A 16,952-nucleotide genomic window follows, 5' to 3' on the forward strand; every position below is an offset into this window, starting at 1 on the left:
TGGGTGTGCATATGTCTATTCGTGTGACAGCTCTTATTTCTCTAGGATATACTCCTAGGAGTGGGATTGCTTGATCGTATGGTATTTTTAGTCTAGTTTTCTAAGGAAGCGCCATATCATTTTCCGAAATGGTTGTATCATTTTGCATTCCCACCAGCAGTGCATAAGAGTTCCAGTCTCCCCACAGCCTCTCCAACATTTGTTATTTCCAGTTTTTTTTGATTCGTGCCAGTAACGCTGGGGTGAGATGGTATCTCATTGTGGTTTTGAGTTGCATTTCTCTAATGGCTAGTGATCATGAGCATTTCCTCATGTTTCTGTTGGCTGCTTGAATGTCTTCTTTAGTGAAGTGTCGGTTCATTTCCTTTGCCCATTTTTATACTGGATTGTCTTTTTTTGTAGAGGTGTTGGATTTTTTTTGTAGATTTTAGAGATTAGACCTTTGCCTGACTTGTAATGTCCAAAATTTTTTTCCCAGACTGTAGGTTCTCTTTTTACTCTTTTGGTGAAGTCATTTGATGAGTATAGGTGTTTAATTTTTAGAAGATCCCAGTTATCTAGCTTATCTTCTGGAGTTTGTGTGTTGTTGGTTATGGTTTATATCCTGTTAATGCTGTGTATTAGGGTCTCTAGCGTTGATCCTATTTTTTCTTCTATAATCTTTATAGTTTTTGGTTTTAGACTTAGGTCTTTGATCCATTTTCAATTAGTTTTTGTGTGTGGTGTGAGGTATGGGTCCTGTTTCATGTTTTTGCAGATGGATATCCAATTTTGCCAGCACCATTTGTTAAAAAGACTGTCTGTTCCCCATTTAATGGACTTTGGGCCCTTGTCGAAGATCAGGTGACCATAAGTGGATGGATTTACATCTGAGTTATCAATTCTGTTCGTTTAGTTAATGTATCTGTCATTGTACCAGTACCAGGCTGTTTTGACTACTGTAGCTGTATAGCAGGTTCTAAGGTCAGGTAGTGCGAGTCCTCCTACTTTATTCTTCTTCTTCAGTAGTGCTTTACTTATCCAGGGCTTCTTCCCTTTCCATATAATGATTAGTTTTTCCATCTCTTTAAAGAATGTTGTTGCTATTTGGATCGGGATTGCACTGTATTTGTAAATTGCTTTGGGTAGAATTGTCATTTTCACAATGTTGAGTCTACCTATCCATGAGCATGGTGTGTTTTCCATTTATTCAGATCTCTTTGGGTTTCTTGCTGTAGTGTTTTGTAGTTTTCTTTGTTTACGTCTTTTACATCCTTGGTTAGATTTATTCCTAAGTATTTTCCTTTTTTAGGGGCTATTATAAATGATATTGTTTTCCTGATTTCCTTTTCATTGTTCTCTTTATTGGTATATAGGAATCCAACTGATTTTTGTATGTTTATCTTGTACCCTGCTACTCTGCTGAATCTATTAGTTCTAGTAGTTTTCTTGTGGAGTCTTTAGGGTTTTCTATGTATAGTATCATATCATCCACAAACAGGAACAGTTTAACTTCTTCATTACCAATTCGGATGCCCTTTATTTCTTTTTCTTGCCTTATTGCTCTAGCTAGGACTTCCAGCACAATGTTAAATAGGAGTGGAGATAAAGAGCATCCTTGTCTTGTACCTGTTCTCAAGGGGAATGTTTTCAGCCTCTCTCCATTAAAAATGATGTTGGCTATTGGTTTTGAAAACCATGTTTTGAAGGATATTTTAATAACACAGAAATGCTCACGCTGTAATGTTTAGTGAGTTTAGTGTTTGTGTTGATAGATGTATTTCGTATGTTGAAAATTCCCCAAATCACTAACACAAGTGTGGTCTCTAGGTTCTGGAATAGAAAAAGCGATTTGTATTCTTTTTTACTTTTCTATATTTTTATCTTAGTGAGTTTATCTTTCTTCTGGATCCATTTCAGTTATTTTAATTAGCTTTAGTTTAGACTTTACTTAAAAGTAAACTGCAATAATCAGGACTGAGAGTGGATTTTTTTAAGGCTGACATCAAAACTCTGAATGAACATATATTAAAGTTTAGGGTGTTTACCCACTTTACAAAAGGATGCTTTTCTTCACAAATGGATTCACCTTAGGGATCCTTTCAAAACACTGGGTTTATCCTCACTTAGTTAAAAAAAAAAAAAAAAAAGCAATCATAAAATGCAGCCTACTTTATACAAAGCTCTTCCATTTATTATCTTCTTTTGCAAAATTTCTTATTTAAAAAAAAGGGGGGGTGGGGTTAGACTGTTTTTTACCCTATTAGTAACTCAAGATCCAGGTTTCTATGGGCTTTCATAAATAGCCTTCTAAAAACACAAGTCGATGTCCTTCAATCTCTCCTCTCGTCCTCCCCCGCGCCCTAGCCCTAGACCTCTTCTCACTGGTTAATCAGTGATGCAGGGAGGGAGGTGCCAGCCCCTGGGGTGTGGTCCTCAAACTCCTGATGAGAGAGTAATTAGTCTAACTGGAGGCATCAAGGGTAAGCTTTGGACAGGAGGCTGACATGGCTTGGGAACCAGTGCCCACTGGCTAAGGGGGGGCTCTGCTCAGGCAGCATCATCTTGTACAGGTGTGATGTGTCCCTGAGAACGCCTGCAAGGGAGAACAGGATAATGGGCTCAAGTACGATGTCACATCTGAGCTGGTCACCACTGCTTCATTGTGACGACAGAGCTGGCCAGACCATCCCCCCAGGACCTCTTGGTGAATAAACGCTCTCTCCTCTCTTCCAGAAATGCAGTGGAGGAAGGCAAGGGGATTTTTTATAACATCAAAAACTTTCTCCGCTTCCAGCTAAGCACGTAAGTGGAGGCCAGCCTACGTGGGGGTGCCAAGAGCCTGCCGTGTGTCCAGCCTGCACGACCAGGGGCCCCGCTAACGGCAGGTGCTGTGCTTGTGCCTGCAGGAGCATCTCCGCCCTGAGCCTCATCACCCTGTCCACCGTGCTCAACCTGCCCAACCCCCTCAATGCCATGCAGATCCTGTGGATCAACATCATCATGGACGGGCCGCCAGCACAGAGGTGAGCCCCACACACTGCCCTCCATCCTCACGGAGTTCCCGGGGCCCTGAAGCGTGGTGTGACCAATGTGGGCAGGAGAGGGAGGCAGGCAGGGCCAGGAATGGATAGAGTCTGCTCCCCTCAGGTATCTGCATGGCTCCATGTCGCCCTTCACACAGGCCACCGCCTCCAAGAAGCCTTCCCTAATCAACTCTAACAACAGCCTCTTCACTCTCAGTCCTCTGGCCCAGAGGGAAAATGAATGTACAAATATTTCCTTAAACGTTTATCTGCTTATAATCAATCTCCCCTCTAGAATGTCAGCTCCATGGAGGCAGAGTTTTTGTTTTGTTCCCTGCTGTATCCCCATCTGCCAGAATGGTGTTGGGCCCACCACAGGTGCTCAGAAAATTACTGGCTGAATGAATGAGAAGAGGGTACTGGGGGAGCTGGGTGGCGCAGGGGAAGAACAGGCTTTAGAGGCAGGAGACCTGCGTGACCAAGCAAGGCACCTCACCGTGTGTGGGCACAGAGTAGGTGTGGTTTCAGATGGAGCTGGTTTATTATTACTGTTACTGTTTTAACCATTGCCAAAGTCGTCTGCCAAGGGGACAAGATTCCTCTGTTCCCTCAAAGCCAAGTGTAGGTGTCACCTCCCCTCTGAGCTCCCCAGAAGCAGGGACCCTGGGAGGAGCTGGCCACAGCTGTCCCTGCAGAGTGGGTGCCTACCACCAGGGCCCTTCAGTTATCCATCAGCTGAGAGTACAGGCTCACTGTGAACTGTGTGCTGGCCTAGCCTCCATCCCACCACCTCCCTCACTGGGCAAGGGGATCCACGAAGGGCAGGCACCTGGAATGACACCCAGCTTGGGGGATCAGCTCATGGTGTGGAAACTGCCCAAGTACAAGGCTTGGCTGAGTGTGGCTCCAAGACCCTGTGTGGTCAGCACCGTGAGGGAGTGGTCCCTTGCCATGCTTGGGGATGGGGGTGGGCAGGCATGAGGGGGGCACCCAGGGGAACTGAGAGGCTAAGGGCAGGTCAAAGGGCATGAGGACAGGGGCATCCCCAGGGTGCCTAGAGACCCACTGTTGGGGGAGAACCTGGTGGTGGTGGGCACACACCCCTGACCCCACCCTAAGATGCCGACCTGAGGGCCAGGCAGTGTGAGCACTTCTGTGTCAAGTGTTGTTCTGTGTTTATTCAGTGCACACTACCTTGTTTAGTGGTTTATCCCAAAGTGTTCTGTGCTCCGCGCAGCCTGGGGGTGGAGCCAGTTGACAAGGACACCCTGGCACAGCCACCAAGGAGTATCAAGGACACGATCCTCAGCCGAGCCCTCATCCTGAAGATCCTGCTGTCTGCTGCTGTCATCATCAGCGGGACCCTCTTCATCTTCTGGAAGGAGGTGAATGAGCCTTCCACCAGCACTGAGGCTGTGGCCGACACGGGGCTGGGCCTGTGTGGGAAGCAAGGTGGGCAGAGCCTGTCCTCGCCCTCCGGGGGGCTTGTGTTCCATGGGGACAAACACATACATACACGGGACAACACTGGTCCTCTCAGTATGAAAGGAGAGCATGGGGTGGACAGAAAGAGACGGGCTGAGAAAGCAGTCAGAGAGCAAAGGGGGACAGAGACACAGGGACAGGGAGAGACAGACAGAAGAAGGTGGAGACAGGGACAGAGGCAGAGTGAGCGACATGGAGAGAGTGACAGAGAGATCTAACTAAATGGCGATTTTTACAGTCTGAAGGCAGAACACATGTAAGAACACCCCTTTTCAGCTGATTGGTTACACTGCATTAGACCACATTACAGAACAGTAATAGTCTACACCCAAAATCCAAACCCATTGCCGTCTAGTCAATTCCAACTCATAGTGACCCTACAGGACAGAGCAGAACTGACCCATAGGGTTTTCAAGGCTGTAATCTTCATGGAAGCAGACTGCCACATCTTTCTCCTATGGAGCGGATGGTGGATTCTAACCGCCGACCTTTCAATTAGCAGCCGAGCGCTTAGCAACTAGTCTAGTATTTGGCAAACCATGGCCCAGGCAAGTTAACACAGAAACTTAGCCATCGCAGAGCCTCCGGTCCAGCAGGTGAGAAACAGTGAGCCTGTCGCCGGGCCAGGGGGTTCTCTTCAGGTGAGACCTGCACCGGTGCTTCTTACCCTGCACCCTTCTCTCCCTGGCCCAGTCCTGCCCTTGGAACGTCAGATTGAGACCTGACTCCAGGCCCGCAGGGGACCAGAGCCAAGGGGATTCCACAGCTTCTCTCACTGAGCCAAGTCTGACCCTCAAAGGGCCGAGTTGTCCTCAGAGCCAGCTGTCCTCCTGTCTTCCTTGTAGGCAGGAAATTCTGCTGTTGTTGTTAGCTGTTGTCAAGTCAGCCCCCCTGACTCATGGCAACCCCACATACAACAGGGTTGGCCCACTGCAACCCACAGGGTTTTCACTGGCTGATTTTCAGAAGTAGATTCCCCGGGCTTTCTTCCTATTCAGTCTTAGTCTGCAAAGTAGTTTAATTATAGGGGTCTCACCTCCTGGGTGTACCCTTAGACTAATGAGCCAGTCCGCTCCTGTAAAAATTACAGCCTAGATAGAAATAGAAGTATCATATGATCCAGCAATCCCACTCCTTGGAATATATCCTAGAGAAATAAGAGCCATCACACGAATAGATATATGCATACCCAGGTTCACTGCAGCACTGTTCACAATAGCAAAAAGATGGAAACCACCTAGGTGCCCATCAACGGACAAATGGATAAACAAATTATGGTATATTCACACAATGGAATACTACACAACAATAAAGAACAACGACAAATCTGTGAAACATCTCATAACATGGATGAATCTGGAAGGCATTATGCTGAGTGAATGTAGCCAGTCGCAAAAGGACAAATATTGTTTAAGACCACTATTATAAGAACTCAAGGAAAGGTTTAAACACAGTAGAAAACATTCAACACAGTAGAAAACATTCTTGGATGGTCAGGAGGGTGGGGAGGGAGGGAGAGTGGTATTCACTAACTAAATAGTAGACAAGAATTGTCTTAGGTGAAGGGAAGGACAACACACACTATAGGAGTCAGCACAACTGGACTAAACCAAAAGCTAAGAAGTTTCCTGAATACAACCAAACACTTTGAGGGGCAGAGTAGCAGGGGTAAGGGTCTGGGGACGATGCTTTCAGGGGGACATCTAGGTCAATTGGCATAACAAAGTTTATTAAGAAAATGTTCTGCATCCCACTTTGGTGAATGGTGTCTGGGGTCTTAAAAGCTAGCAAGCAGCCATCTAAGATGCATCAACTGGTCCCAACCCACCTGGAGTAAAGGAGAATAAAGAACACCAAAGACACAAGGAAAATATTAGCCCAAGAGACAGAAAGGGCCACATAAACAAGAGACTTCATCAGCCTGAGACCAGAAGAACTAGACGGTGCCCAGCTACTACCAATGATCGCCCTGACATAGAGTCCCGGATGGAGCAGGAAAAAAGTGAGATGCAGAACTCAAATTCTAGTAAAAAGACCAGACTTAATAGTTTGACTGAGACTGGAGGGACCCCAGAAAACATGGCCCCAAAACTAAAACCATTCCCGAGGCCAACTCTTCAGACAAAGATTAGAGACTCGACTATGGGACATAAAATGATACTCGTGAAGAGTGTGCTTCTTAGCTCAAGTAGATACATGAGACTAAATGGGCAGCTCCTGTCCGGAGGCAAGATGAGAAGGCAGAGAGGGTCAGGAGCTGGTTGAACGGACACAGGATATCTGGGGTGGAAAGGAGTGTGCTGTTGCAGTATGCTGTCGCAGTATAGGGAGAGCAACTAGGGTCACGTAGCAATGTGTGTATAAATTTTTGTATAAGAAACTAACTTGAATTGTAAACTTTCACTTAAACTTTCACTTAAAGCACAATTAAAAAAAAGAAGATTACAGCCTAGAAACCCTATGTGGCAGTTCTACTCTGTCACATGGAGTTGCTATGAATCGAAATTGACTCGACAGCACCCACCACCACCACTTCCCGGGGAGGCAGCGGTCTCCCAGTTACCTGCTGGAGGAAGCGGCATCTCCTTCAACTGTCCATGCTTCAGCTCTCTAGGTGAGGGCAGCATTACCATCCATCCTGGCAGCTGAGATTCCTGAGGAAGGGCTAACAGCCGGGAAGAGTGGCCAGGGTCCCAGGGTGGCCGCAGTCAGCCTATGGTTAGGAGACACTCCTGGTGTTACACCAATGAGCTCAAGATTTACAGGGCTCTTGATCAATTTATGTCCATAAAGTTCTACGCTGCCTGTGCAACCATCTCTCTGGAAAGTTCTGCTCCATCCCCAGGCTCTGGTGAGTATCAGATTGCTCCACAGGGAACTAATTCCGTCTTCTTCCTGGGTAACCTCATCCCCATGTACTTGTTTCAGATCCCTGAAGACAAGGCCAATACACCACGCACCACGACCATGACCTTCACATGCTTTGTGCTTTTTGACCTCTTCAACGCCCTGACCTGCCGTTCCCAGGTGAGACCTTCCTCTAGGTCAGACGTGTTCTCAGCTGGCAGTGCCCCAGGGTTGGCTCAATGTGGGAGGCTGTAGCTGAGATGTGGGCTGTGTACAAGCGAACGTCAACCCTCTCCTGCCCACAGACCAAGCTCATCTTCCAGATCGGCTTCTTCAGGAACCGCATGTTCCTCTACTCCGTGCTCAGCTCCATCCTGGGGCAGCTGGCTGTGATCTATGTCCCCCCATTGCAGAGGGTCTTCCAGACGGAGAACCTGGGCGTGCTCGGTAAGTGAAGGCACCAGCACAGGCCATGTAGAACCAGGGAGGGTCCATGCTGCCTGCATACAGGGCTGCAGAGCAACAGGGTCTGATTAGCATTAAAGCAGAGTTTTCTGAGCTCCAACGTGCAAAATCCCCACAAGAGGCCAAGCTAGGGGCCTGCAGAGGCTACTCCCCCCAGGAGCAGGGGTTTGGGGCAGACAGGGACCTGCATCCCCCACCAGAAGATCATGAGGCAGTCCCAGCTCAGCCTGTATGCGCGGCCCTGGCTCATGGCTCCCCACATGGGCAGTGGCTGGTGTGAGCTAGACGTCTGCTTACCCGAAGGCAAGAAGCTGGGCCAGTGTACAGTGTTTGCTGAATCATAGCAGCTCTTGGTGGCCCCAAAGATACTTGCCCTGGTGGGGACCCAGGGACCCCTCTGCTCTCAGTGATGGCCCGAGTTCTTTTTTTTGAAAGCTGCTTGGCTGGGCTGGGCCACCCTTTTCTGAAGCCAATATGACAGTAAGATCCAGTGGGAGTGGCAGTGGAAAGCACCCCAACCCATCTTCCTCCCTCCCCTCTGGCCAAACTCAACTGCAGCTAGAGGGCAAGAGGCCAGTGAGGCAGCTCCCCAAGGCAGCGAGCTGGTAGCCCCTTGTGAGGATAACGAAATGCTCCACCCAGTCAAAGGCCATAGAGACAAACGCACTTAAACCTTCGGCAAGGCTGGTGAACGTCAACTCTGTCTTCCCCGTAATCTTAAAAGGAGCGTCAAGGTGGGCGCCTCTGAATGCCCTGTAGCAACAGATGAGAGACCCCAAAGGGAACAAAAGGATGCTTCCCTCCAGTGGAAAGAAAGTCAACTCACTCAGTCTAAAGGAAATACTGTTTGTAACAATCACTGCCAACAGGGAGTCAGGGTGGAGGTGAGGGTGACAGGAGACAGCAGGGTCGTCAGTAATTACCCAGTGGAGACCCAGGCAGCTTGGACTGGGTAGCTGGGAGCTGAGGTGCTAGGTGACGCGGGCGGGGTCGGGGGGGAGAAAGCAGTGCACTGGGACAGCCACATCTGCCCTAAGGAGGGAGGAGGCTAAGATTCTGGGTCAGCTCAGAGTCTGTACTGGCCCTTGCCCCAAATGTTGGCCCCTGGCACTGGGTCCCCCCTTGCTCTCAGCTTTGCCTAGAAAGACTGATGGGGCATTTCTGGAAGAGGCGCCAAAGTGCCCTGGCTCTGGGATTATAGCTCGCCCCCCTAAAGGGGAGTGAGAAGGGCTGGCCCTTAGCTCCTGGCCCTAGCCCCTGTGCCTCCGCCTTTTGATCAATAAGGAGGACGCGGTCTGCTGTGCAGGGTTACTCCGGTTACTCCAGGGGAGAGCCGGGTGAGGACGGGAGGCCAGCAGGTTCAGCGTGGGCTCTCTGACTCTTTTCACCTTTTGGCAGATTTGCTGTTTTTAACTGGATTGGCCTCGTCAGTCTTCATTCTGTCAGAGCTCCTCAAATTCTGTGAACAGTACTGCTGCCGAGCCAGGAGAGTCCAGATTCCCCAGGAGTATGTCTAGTGGCCCTGGGCAGGGAGCAATGCCCTAGATGATCTATGTTTTTATGTGACTGCGACCTGCTCCCCATGTTCCCTCTTCAGAGGCGTATTTTTAGGAAGCCGTAGCATTTGGTCACTCACGTGCTGATTCTTCTTGGAAAATCTACAGTGCTCTTGGGGCGGTTCTTGGGGAGGCTCCGGCCAGGCCTCCATGACTTCTCCCCGCGTTCTGGGGTACACAGTGAGGAGCCTGTACAGAAACAATCTGCTATTTATTAAATCACAGTGATTTTTATTATCCACGTCTCTCTATGATGTTATTTGGAACACAGCTCAATGCGATGGGCCACTTGTTAAGAATACATGGGGCTTCTTGAAGAGGCAGCTGGGAGGGTGGGAAGAGCAGGGGTTGGGGCTTCTGGTCACTTCTCTGCCCATTGTTGGCATGAGACTAGGCTGCATGGATTAATCTCAGGGAGGCCGCACTTCCTCATCTATAAAATGGGCGCTTTGGGTACTATTGTAAACTGTTATGCAGGGGGCCTAATTATCGCTTTGAAGGATTTAGCCAGTCTTGTTCTTACAAGTGGCCCGGTTGGGAAACTTATGCTATTTTGGAAACCCACAGTCTGTGTTTAGATTAAAAAATAAGACACAACTATAATCTGCCTACAAAAAAATATACTGTGAATGTTAAGACGCAAATATTAAAAGTAAAAGGGTGGGAAAAAAATATACCATGCTAAGACTAGTCAAAAGAAAGCCAGAGGGGCTGTATTAACAGCTAAGTGGATTTCAGAGCAAAGACTGCTGTCAGGGGTAAAGAAGGCGGTTTTATAAGGATAAAAGGGTCAAACGGTCAAGAGGACATAACAGTCCTAAACATTTACATACCTAACAGCAGAGCTTCAAAATGCGTGAAAGCAAAAACTCATAGAAATGCAAGGAAAAATAAATCCACCATTTTAGTTGAAAATTTCAATACCCTTCTCTCAATAATTGATATGAAAATTAGGCAGAAAATCAGCAAGGATAAAGATGACACCAAAAGCATATGCAACCAAAGAAGAAATAGATAAATTAGACCTGATCAAAATTTAAAACTTCTGTTTGTCAAAGGACACTATCAAGAAAAGTGAAAAAGACACCCACAAGATAGGGGAAAATATTTGCAAATCATATATCTGCTAATGGCCTATTACCCAGAATATATAGACTCTTCTTACAACTCAACAATAAAAAGACAAATAACTCAACTTTTAAAATGGACAAAGGATCTGAATAGACATTTCTCCAAAGATGCAGCGCATGAAAAGATGCTCAACATCATTAGTCATCAGAGAAATGCAAATCAAAACCAGAATGAAATACCAAATTACACTCAGTAGGATGACAATAATGAAAAGAAGTGCTGGCAAGGATGCAGAGCATCTGGAACCACCGTGTGTTGCCAGCAGGAATGTAAAATGGTGTAGGCACTGTGCAAACAGTATGGCAGTGCCTCAAAACATCAGACATGAGAGTTACCATCTGACCCAGCAATTCCACTCTGGGGCGTATAGCCCAGAGAACTGAAAACATATGAAACTTGTTTCACAATGGCTTGTACACAACATTCAGAGCAGCATTTTTCCATAGCGGCCGAAGAGTAGAAACAACCCAGATCCCTACACTGGAATATTATTCAGCTGTAAAAAGAAATGAAATTCCGGTACATGCTACAAAATGGATGAATCTGGAAAACATTAAGTGAAAGAAGCCAGATCAAAAGGCCACATATTACATGATTCCATTTACATAAATTATCTAAACCCATTGCCATCAAGTCGATTCTGACTCATGGCAACCCCATGTGTTACAGGCCAGAACTGCTATGTAGGTTTGTCTTTACTGTAATCTTTACAGAGGCAGATTGCCAGGCCTTTCTACCGTGGCACCACTGGGTAGGTTCGAACCATCAACCTTTAGGTTAGCAGTTAAGTGCAAACCATTTGCATCACCCAGGGAACCTCACGAACTATCTAGAAGAGGTAAATCGATAGAGACAGAAATTAGATTAGTGTTTGCCACAGGCTGGGGGCAAGGGATTGAAGAGTGACTGCTAACAGGTATAGGGTTTCTTTGTAGGGTGATGTGTTCTGGAATTTGATACTGGTGACGGTTGCACAACCTTGTGAATATACTAAAACCACTCAGCTGTCCACTTTGGAATGGTGAATTTTATGATATGTGAATTAGATCTCAATTTTAAAAAAATCGGTATATCCATACGGTGGAATATTACAGTCATAAAGAGAAATGAAGTCCTGATACATGCTACAGCCTGGATGAACCGTGAAAACCTGCTGAGCAAAATAAGTCAGCTGCAAAAAGGACACTGTATGATCTCACTTGCAGGAAATAAGCAAATACATAGAAACCAAAGATTATTCATGGTTAACCAGGGGTGGGAGGCAGGGACAAAGGCGGAATTTTTGCTTGAGGGGTATTGAGTTTAGGTTAATGGTAGTAGAATAATTTGGAAAAGGACAGTGAGAATGAATGTAATCAGTGTCAGTGAATTATACATGTAGAAACTGTTGGGAAAAGAATACAACAAGGATATCGTAGACTTGAACACTATCAAGCAACTTAGCTTGATTTACATTTGCAGAACACGCCACTCATCAACAGCAGAATACACATTCTTCTCAAATGCACATGGAACGTTCACCACGATAAAAACAATGAGCAGAAATCAATGAACTTGAAAACAAAAACAGAGAAAATCAAACCAAATGCTAGTTCTTTGAAAAGATCAGTAAAAACTCAGTCTTGCTGCAGATTTATCAGATCTCTATAACAACAGCAATGAGAGAGGGCATATACTGCAGACTCAAGATATTACAACAGTAATAGTGGGACACGACGAACAACCTGACACACGTACACTCAACAAGTTAGACGAAGTAAACCAATTTCTTGAAAACCCCAAATTACTAAAACTCATTGAAGATGAAATAGATAATCTGAGGAGTCTCATAACTATTTAAAGAGACTGGATTTGTAGTTACAAACATTCCAAGAAAACAAATCTCCACAGCCAGATGGTTTCACTGGTGGACTTTACTAAACATACAAAGAAAATAATTATACACAATCTCTTCCAGAAAATAAAAGCGGAGAGAAGACTTCCAACTCACTTTATAAGGCCAGCATTACCCCAGTAACCAAAACCAAACACAGTACAGTATCTTTCATGAACGCAGACCCTCAACAAAATACTAGCAAATAGGACCCAGCCAAATATAAACAGAACAATATGCCATGACAAAATGGGGTTAATCCAGGAATGGCAGGCTAGTTCAATATTCAAAAATCAATCAATGTAATCCACAGTACTAATAGTCTAAAGAAGGAAAGTCACATGGTCGTATCAATTGATGTGAAAAAAGCATTTGACAAAATTCAACCCCCATTCATAATAAAAATGGGCAGTAAACTAGGAATAAAAGAGAATTTCCTCAATCTGATAAAAAGCATCTACAAAAAAGCTATAGCTAACGTCATACTTAATGGTGAACAACTAACTGCTTGCCCTGGAAGATTAAGAACAAGGCAAGGATGTCCGCTCTTACCAGGCCTATTTGACACAGTACTGGGAGTCCTAGCCAGTGCAATACGGCAAGATAAGGAAACTAAAACACACTGGAAAAGAGATTGGCAAGGAGAAAATAAACTAACCCTATTCACCGATGGTATCGTTATCTATGTAGAAAATACTATGCAATCTTTAAAAAAAACAAAAAAACTCCTAGAACTAAAAAGTGAGTTTAGCAAGGTTACAAGATTCGAGGTTAATACACAAAAACTGTATTTATATATACTAGTAATGAACAACTGGACTCTAAAATTAAAAACTGAATACCATTTACAACAACTGAAAAGAAAAGAGAAATACTTGGGTATAAACTTACAAACATGTATAGTATTTTTATGTTGAAAACGACAGGATGCCAATAAAAGAAATCAAAGAAAACCTAAATAAATGGAGAGATACAGCATGTTCGTGGATTGGAACATTCAACATAATAAAGATATCAGTTCTTCCCAGATTGGTCTATAGGGTTAACACAATTCTTATCACGATCTCAACAGGATTTTTTTGTAGCTACAGACAGGCTTATTGTAATATTTATATGGAAAGACAAAGAAACTAAAATAGCTAGAACAATTTTGAAAAGGAATAAAGTTGGAGGCATTAAAAGTAAAAATGGAAACCACATAAGCAGTAGAAGAAAATTTTTTTAAATCTGAGTGTAGAAGGACTTGTTAAGCAAATTACAAAATGCAGACGCTATAAAAGAAAATGCCAGTAAATATGACATAAAACGTAAAATACCATAAAAAAGGTCAAACTGGAAAAAGTACTTACCGTTCACAACAGATGCTATTATGCTTCATGCAAAAAGCACTCTTGCAAATCAAGGAAACCAGGCAAAGGCTGTAATCAAAGAGTTGATGGGAAGGGTATACAGATTGCTTTTTTAAAAATGAACAGATTTTTCTCATAAGATAGAGAAAATAATAATTTTCATTTATCAAGCGAACAAAAACTAAATTTCAATATAGTGTTGGCAAAGATACAGCAAATAGGCACCCCGGTATATTAGGAATATAAACTGAGCTGAAAAGAGGTTTATTAATTTGTCAATATCTATTTTAAAAATGTAAAAACAACATACCTTTTGATCCAAAAATTAAGCTTCCAAGAGTTTATCCTACAGATGGACTCACACCAAGACACACACAAAGGATATTCGCTACAGCAATGACTTGCTATAAACGGAACGCTGGCCAACCAGCGACGGCTGAAGGCTATCAGTGAAGGAGGTCCATATCATGGAACATTATGCAGTCAATAAAAACAAAGTGGTGGGTAGACAGGTGGAAATGGATTAATCTACAATCAGGAAAAGAAAGTGAGGGAAACACCAGCAAGTACAACACACTCATGCTTACATGTGCAATGAGGTACCTCCAGGAGACCTAAGAGGTTTCACCATCAGTGTTGCCTCTTGGGAGGGAGAATAGCTAGGGGAAGGAGCAGGAGGGAGTCTTACCTTTCATGTAATCTCCTTTTGTACCTGGATCTTTTTACCATGTATATGTGCCTTGATTTTTTTTTTTTTTTAAATAAAAAAAGAAGCACCTGGTTGGGGGGCGGGAAACAAATGCCATATTTGCAACATGAACTGCATTTTTCCGCCTCTTCCTTCCACCACTTTCTAGAGCCCTGATCAGCCTTCACTTATAAAGAGACCTCTAGGAGCCCTGCTGGTGCAATGGTTAAGTTCTTGGCTGCTAACTGAAAGGTCGGTGGTTCGAACCTACCCATTAGCTCCACAGGAGAAAAAGACCTGGCGATCTGCTCCCGTGAAGATTACTACAGCCTTGAGGCTGTTCTACTCTGTCACGTGGGGTCGCTATTCATTTATTAAAGTAGCACCGTGTCTCAGTCCCAGGTAGAAGGTGTCTTGTCAAGCCCAGTGGCCCCAGGCCAATGCTGACACCCCAAACATGGTGTGCTTAGAACCACACCATGATATTAAGCAGACCTTCACCCCAAGAGAAGCTGGAATGCCATCACCAGGCCCCTCAAAAGGGCCACTCTCCCAGGTTACTAACCAGCTGGCCCCCCAGTTCCCAGGCACCTGAACTAGGCACCCTCTTTTCTTTGTATAGGTATGCTGCCTTGTGAAACAGGTGAGACCACCATTTTACCCACTGAGAAATTTACGTGGGTGATATGCACTCTCGTTAAAATAAGCACAAGGCAGAGAGTGTGTGGGCAGACAGAATCCCAACTCTCTGTGACAGCCGTAGGTACAGGGCGCAATCAATGGCATGAAAGGCATGGACACCAAGAGGCCGTTCGTTAGTGAGGTATTTAATTGCACACGTGTAAAAAGCATTCCAAAACAAACTCAAGACCCCAGACATAAGTCTTTGGATTTACAGTAGGAGCATTTTAGGATGCTAATATTCTCCATCTACCATTCTATCAGGCAGATCACAGGATGTACCTGAGAAATTATTAAAAACTGGCTTTTTATAAGGGAAACCCATCACATCCAAGTCCTTGTCTGCCTCACGCCTTGCACCTCCCCGCGCTGCCTGAGTGTGCGCTTTTCTTCTGAAGGCTCATTTTCAAGGCCTTTTGCTTTAGTCAGGTGGTTTGCTAAGTGGGAAGCTTGATGAACCTCTTAGTGGAAAATGCAGAACTTGCAAAATGCAAATGGCTCATGAACTATGGCTTATAATCTGGGCAAACTGTGTAATAAAAGCTGCATTCTCATCAGATCCAAAGAAGGCCAGCGTTTACGGCAAAAGACAGAAGAGGTCTGTCTTAGAGACGGGCTGAAAGCTCCTCGAAGAAAGGATTTCTTAGCTGGCAGTGTAGACAGACTCCCAGAGTGTTTATAGGGTTTTTCAGGCCTGGCTCAGGCAGGGAGATGGCAGCTCTGCTCGAGGCCCAACCCACCTGAGACTTCATTAGGTAATTCTCAGCATTTGGCATCATGGGAGTCTTTGTTTAGAGTGAGTCCACTCTGGGAGCAGCACTGGGCAAGTAGGGCAATACTGACCGGCGTGATGGCAGGAGCTGGTGCCAGGGGATCTAGAAGCCAGGCTACGCACTGCAAAGTTACTCACCACTTCCAGGACGGGCCTGAAGAGATTATGGAGTCCCTGGGTGGTGCAAACAGTTAAGCGCTCAACTACTAACCAAAAAGATGGAGGTTTGAACACACCAAGAGGTGCCTCGGAAGAAAGGCCTAGCAATCTGCTTCCGAAAGGTCACAGCCTTGAAAATCCTATGAAGCAGTTTCTACTCTGAACACATGGGGTCGCTATGAGTTGGAATTGACTCAGTGGCAACTGGTTTGCTTAAAGAAATTATACGTGTGTGTATGCATACATATGAATGTATGCATGTATATGTTATTTATATAAAGTGTATATCTCTGTCAACAACGCTGCCAGCTTTAGGGCCCCGGGTGTTCCCATTTAAACCACCAACAGAACCCCACTTTTGTGTCTCTGTACATCTTGCTCAAGGCACAGATTCATTTAAATGCAGCTTAAAAGATGGACGTGAAACCTCACTATAACACCTACTAAGGACCTCCCCCTGTGAGACTGGATGATCTCCAAAGTCTCCTGCTCTCCCCCCCATGAAGACACTGTTGGTGCTTTTTTATAAACACAGGAACTCCACGCCATAGGACACTGTCACCAAAAAGCATCAAGTTCCTCATCCAGTGCCTCTGTCCTTCACCAGCTAAGACGGGGCGTCAGGGCTGTGCTGGCATGGCCTGGGCATGTGTTAGCTTGTCCAATGGGGCAGCTTCCTGGAGGGCTGAGAGGCTGGGGGAGGTTATGCCCCTCCTGCACATGAGAACCCCCATTCCCAGCAAAGCTGACTCCGCAGAGCTCTTAAACGTCTGTGTCCTTAGATTTCATTTACATGGAATGAACAAAAGCCTAAGGATTGAGCTGCTCGTTTCAAACGTGAGAGCGCAGAGCTACAGAGGCTGACTGAGGTTCGGCATCGCAATGGGGGGTGCAGCAGATGCATGCACTTTGTCCCTGGGCTCCTTCCATTGTGGGCTCCC

At 45.3% G+C, this 16,952-nt stretch overlaps 1 protein-coding gene across 1 annotated transcript in view; it reads left to right on the forward strand.

Annotated features, from left to right (window-relative positions):
- Positions 1–10,112, forward strand: part of ATP2C2 (ATPase secretory pathway Ca2+ transporting 2) — a 130,464-nt gene extending 120,352 nt beyond the window's left edge. Inside the window, exons 20-25 of the mRNA XM_012555924.2 lie at positions 2,716–2,784; positions 2,889–3,005; positions 4,243–4,390; positions 7,419–7,517; positions 7,643–7,784; positions 9,201–10,112. Coding sequence (XP_012411378.1) covers positions 2,716–2,784; positions 2,889–3,005; positions 4,243–4,390; positions 7,419–7,517; positions 7,643–7,784; positions 9,201–9,319 — 694 coding nt within the window. The 3' untranslated portion in view covers positions 9,320–10,112. The remainder of the gene's footprint in view (positions 1–2,715; positions 2,785–2,888; positions 3,006–4,242; positions 4,391–7,418; positions 7,518–7,642; positions 7,785–9,200) is intronic.
- The last annotated feature ends 6,840 nt before the right edge of the window (positions 10,113–16,952 follow it).

This window comes from Trichechus manatus, unplaced genomic scaffold, assembly GCF_000243295.1.
Source record: "Trichechus manatus latirostris isolate Lorelei unplaced genomic scaffold, TriManLat1.0 scaffold00053, whole genome shotgun sequence".
NCBI lineage: Eukaryota > Metazoa > Chordata > Mammalia > Sirenia > Trichechidae > Trichechus > Trichechus manatus.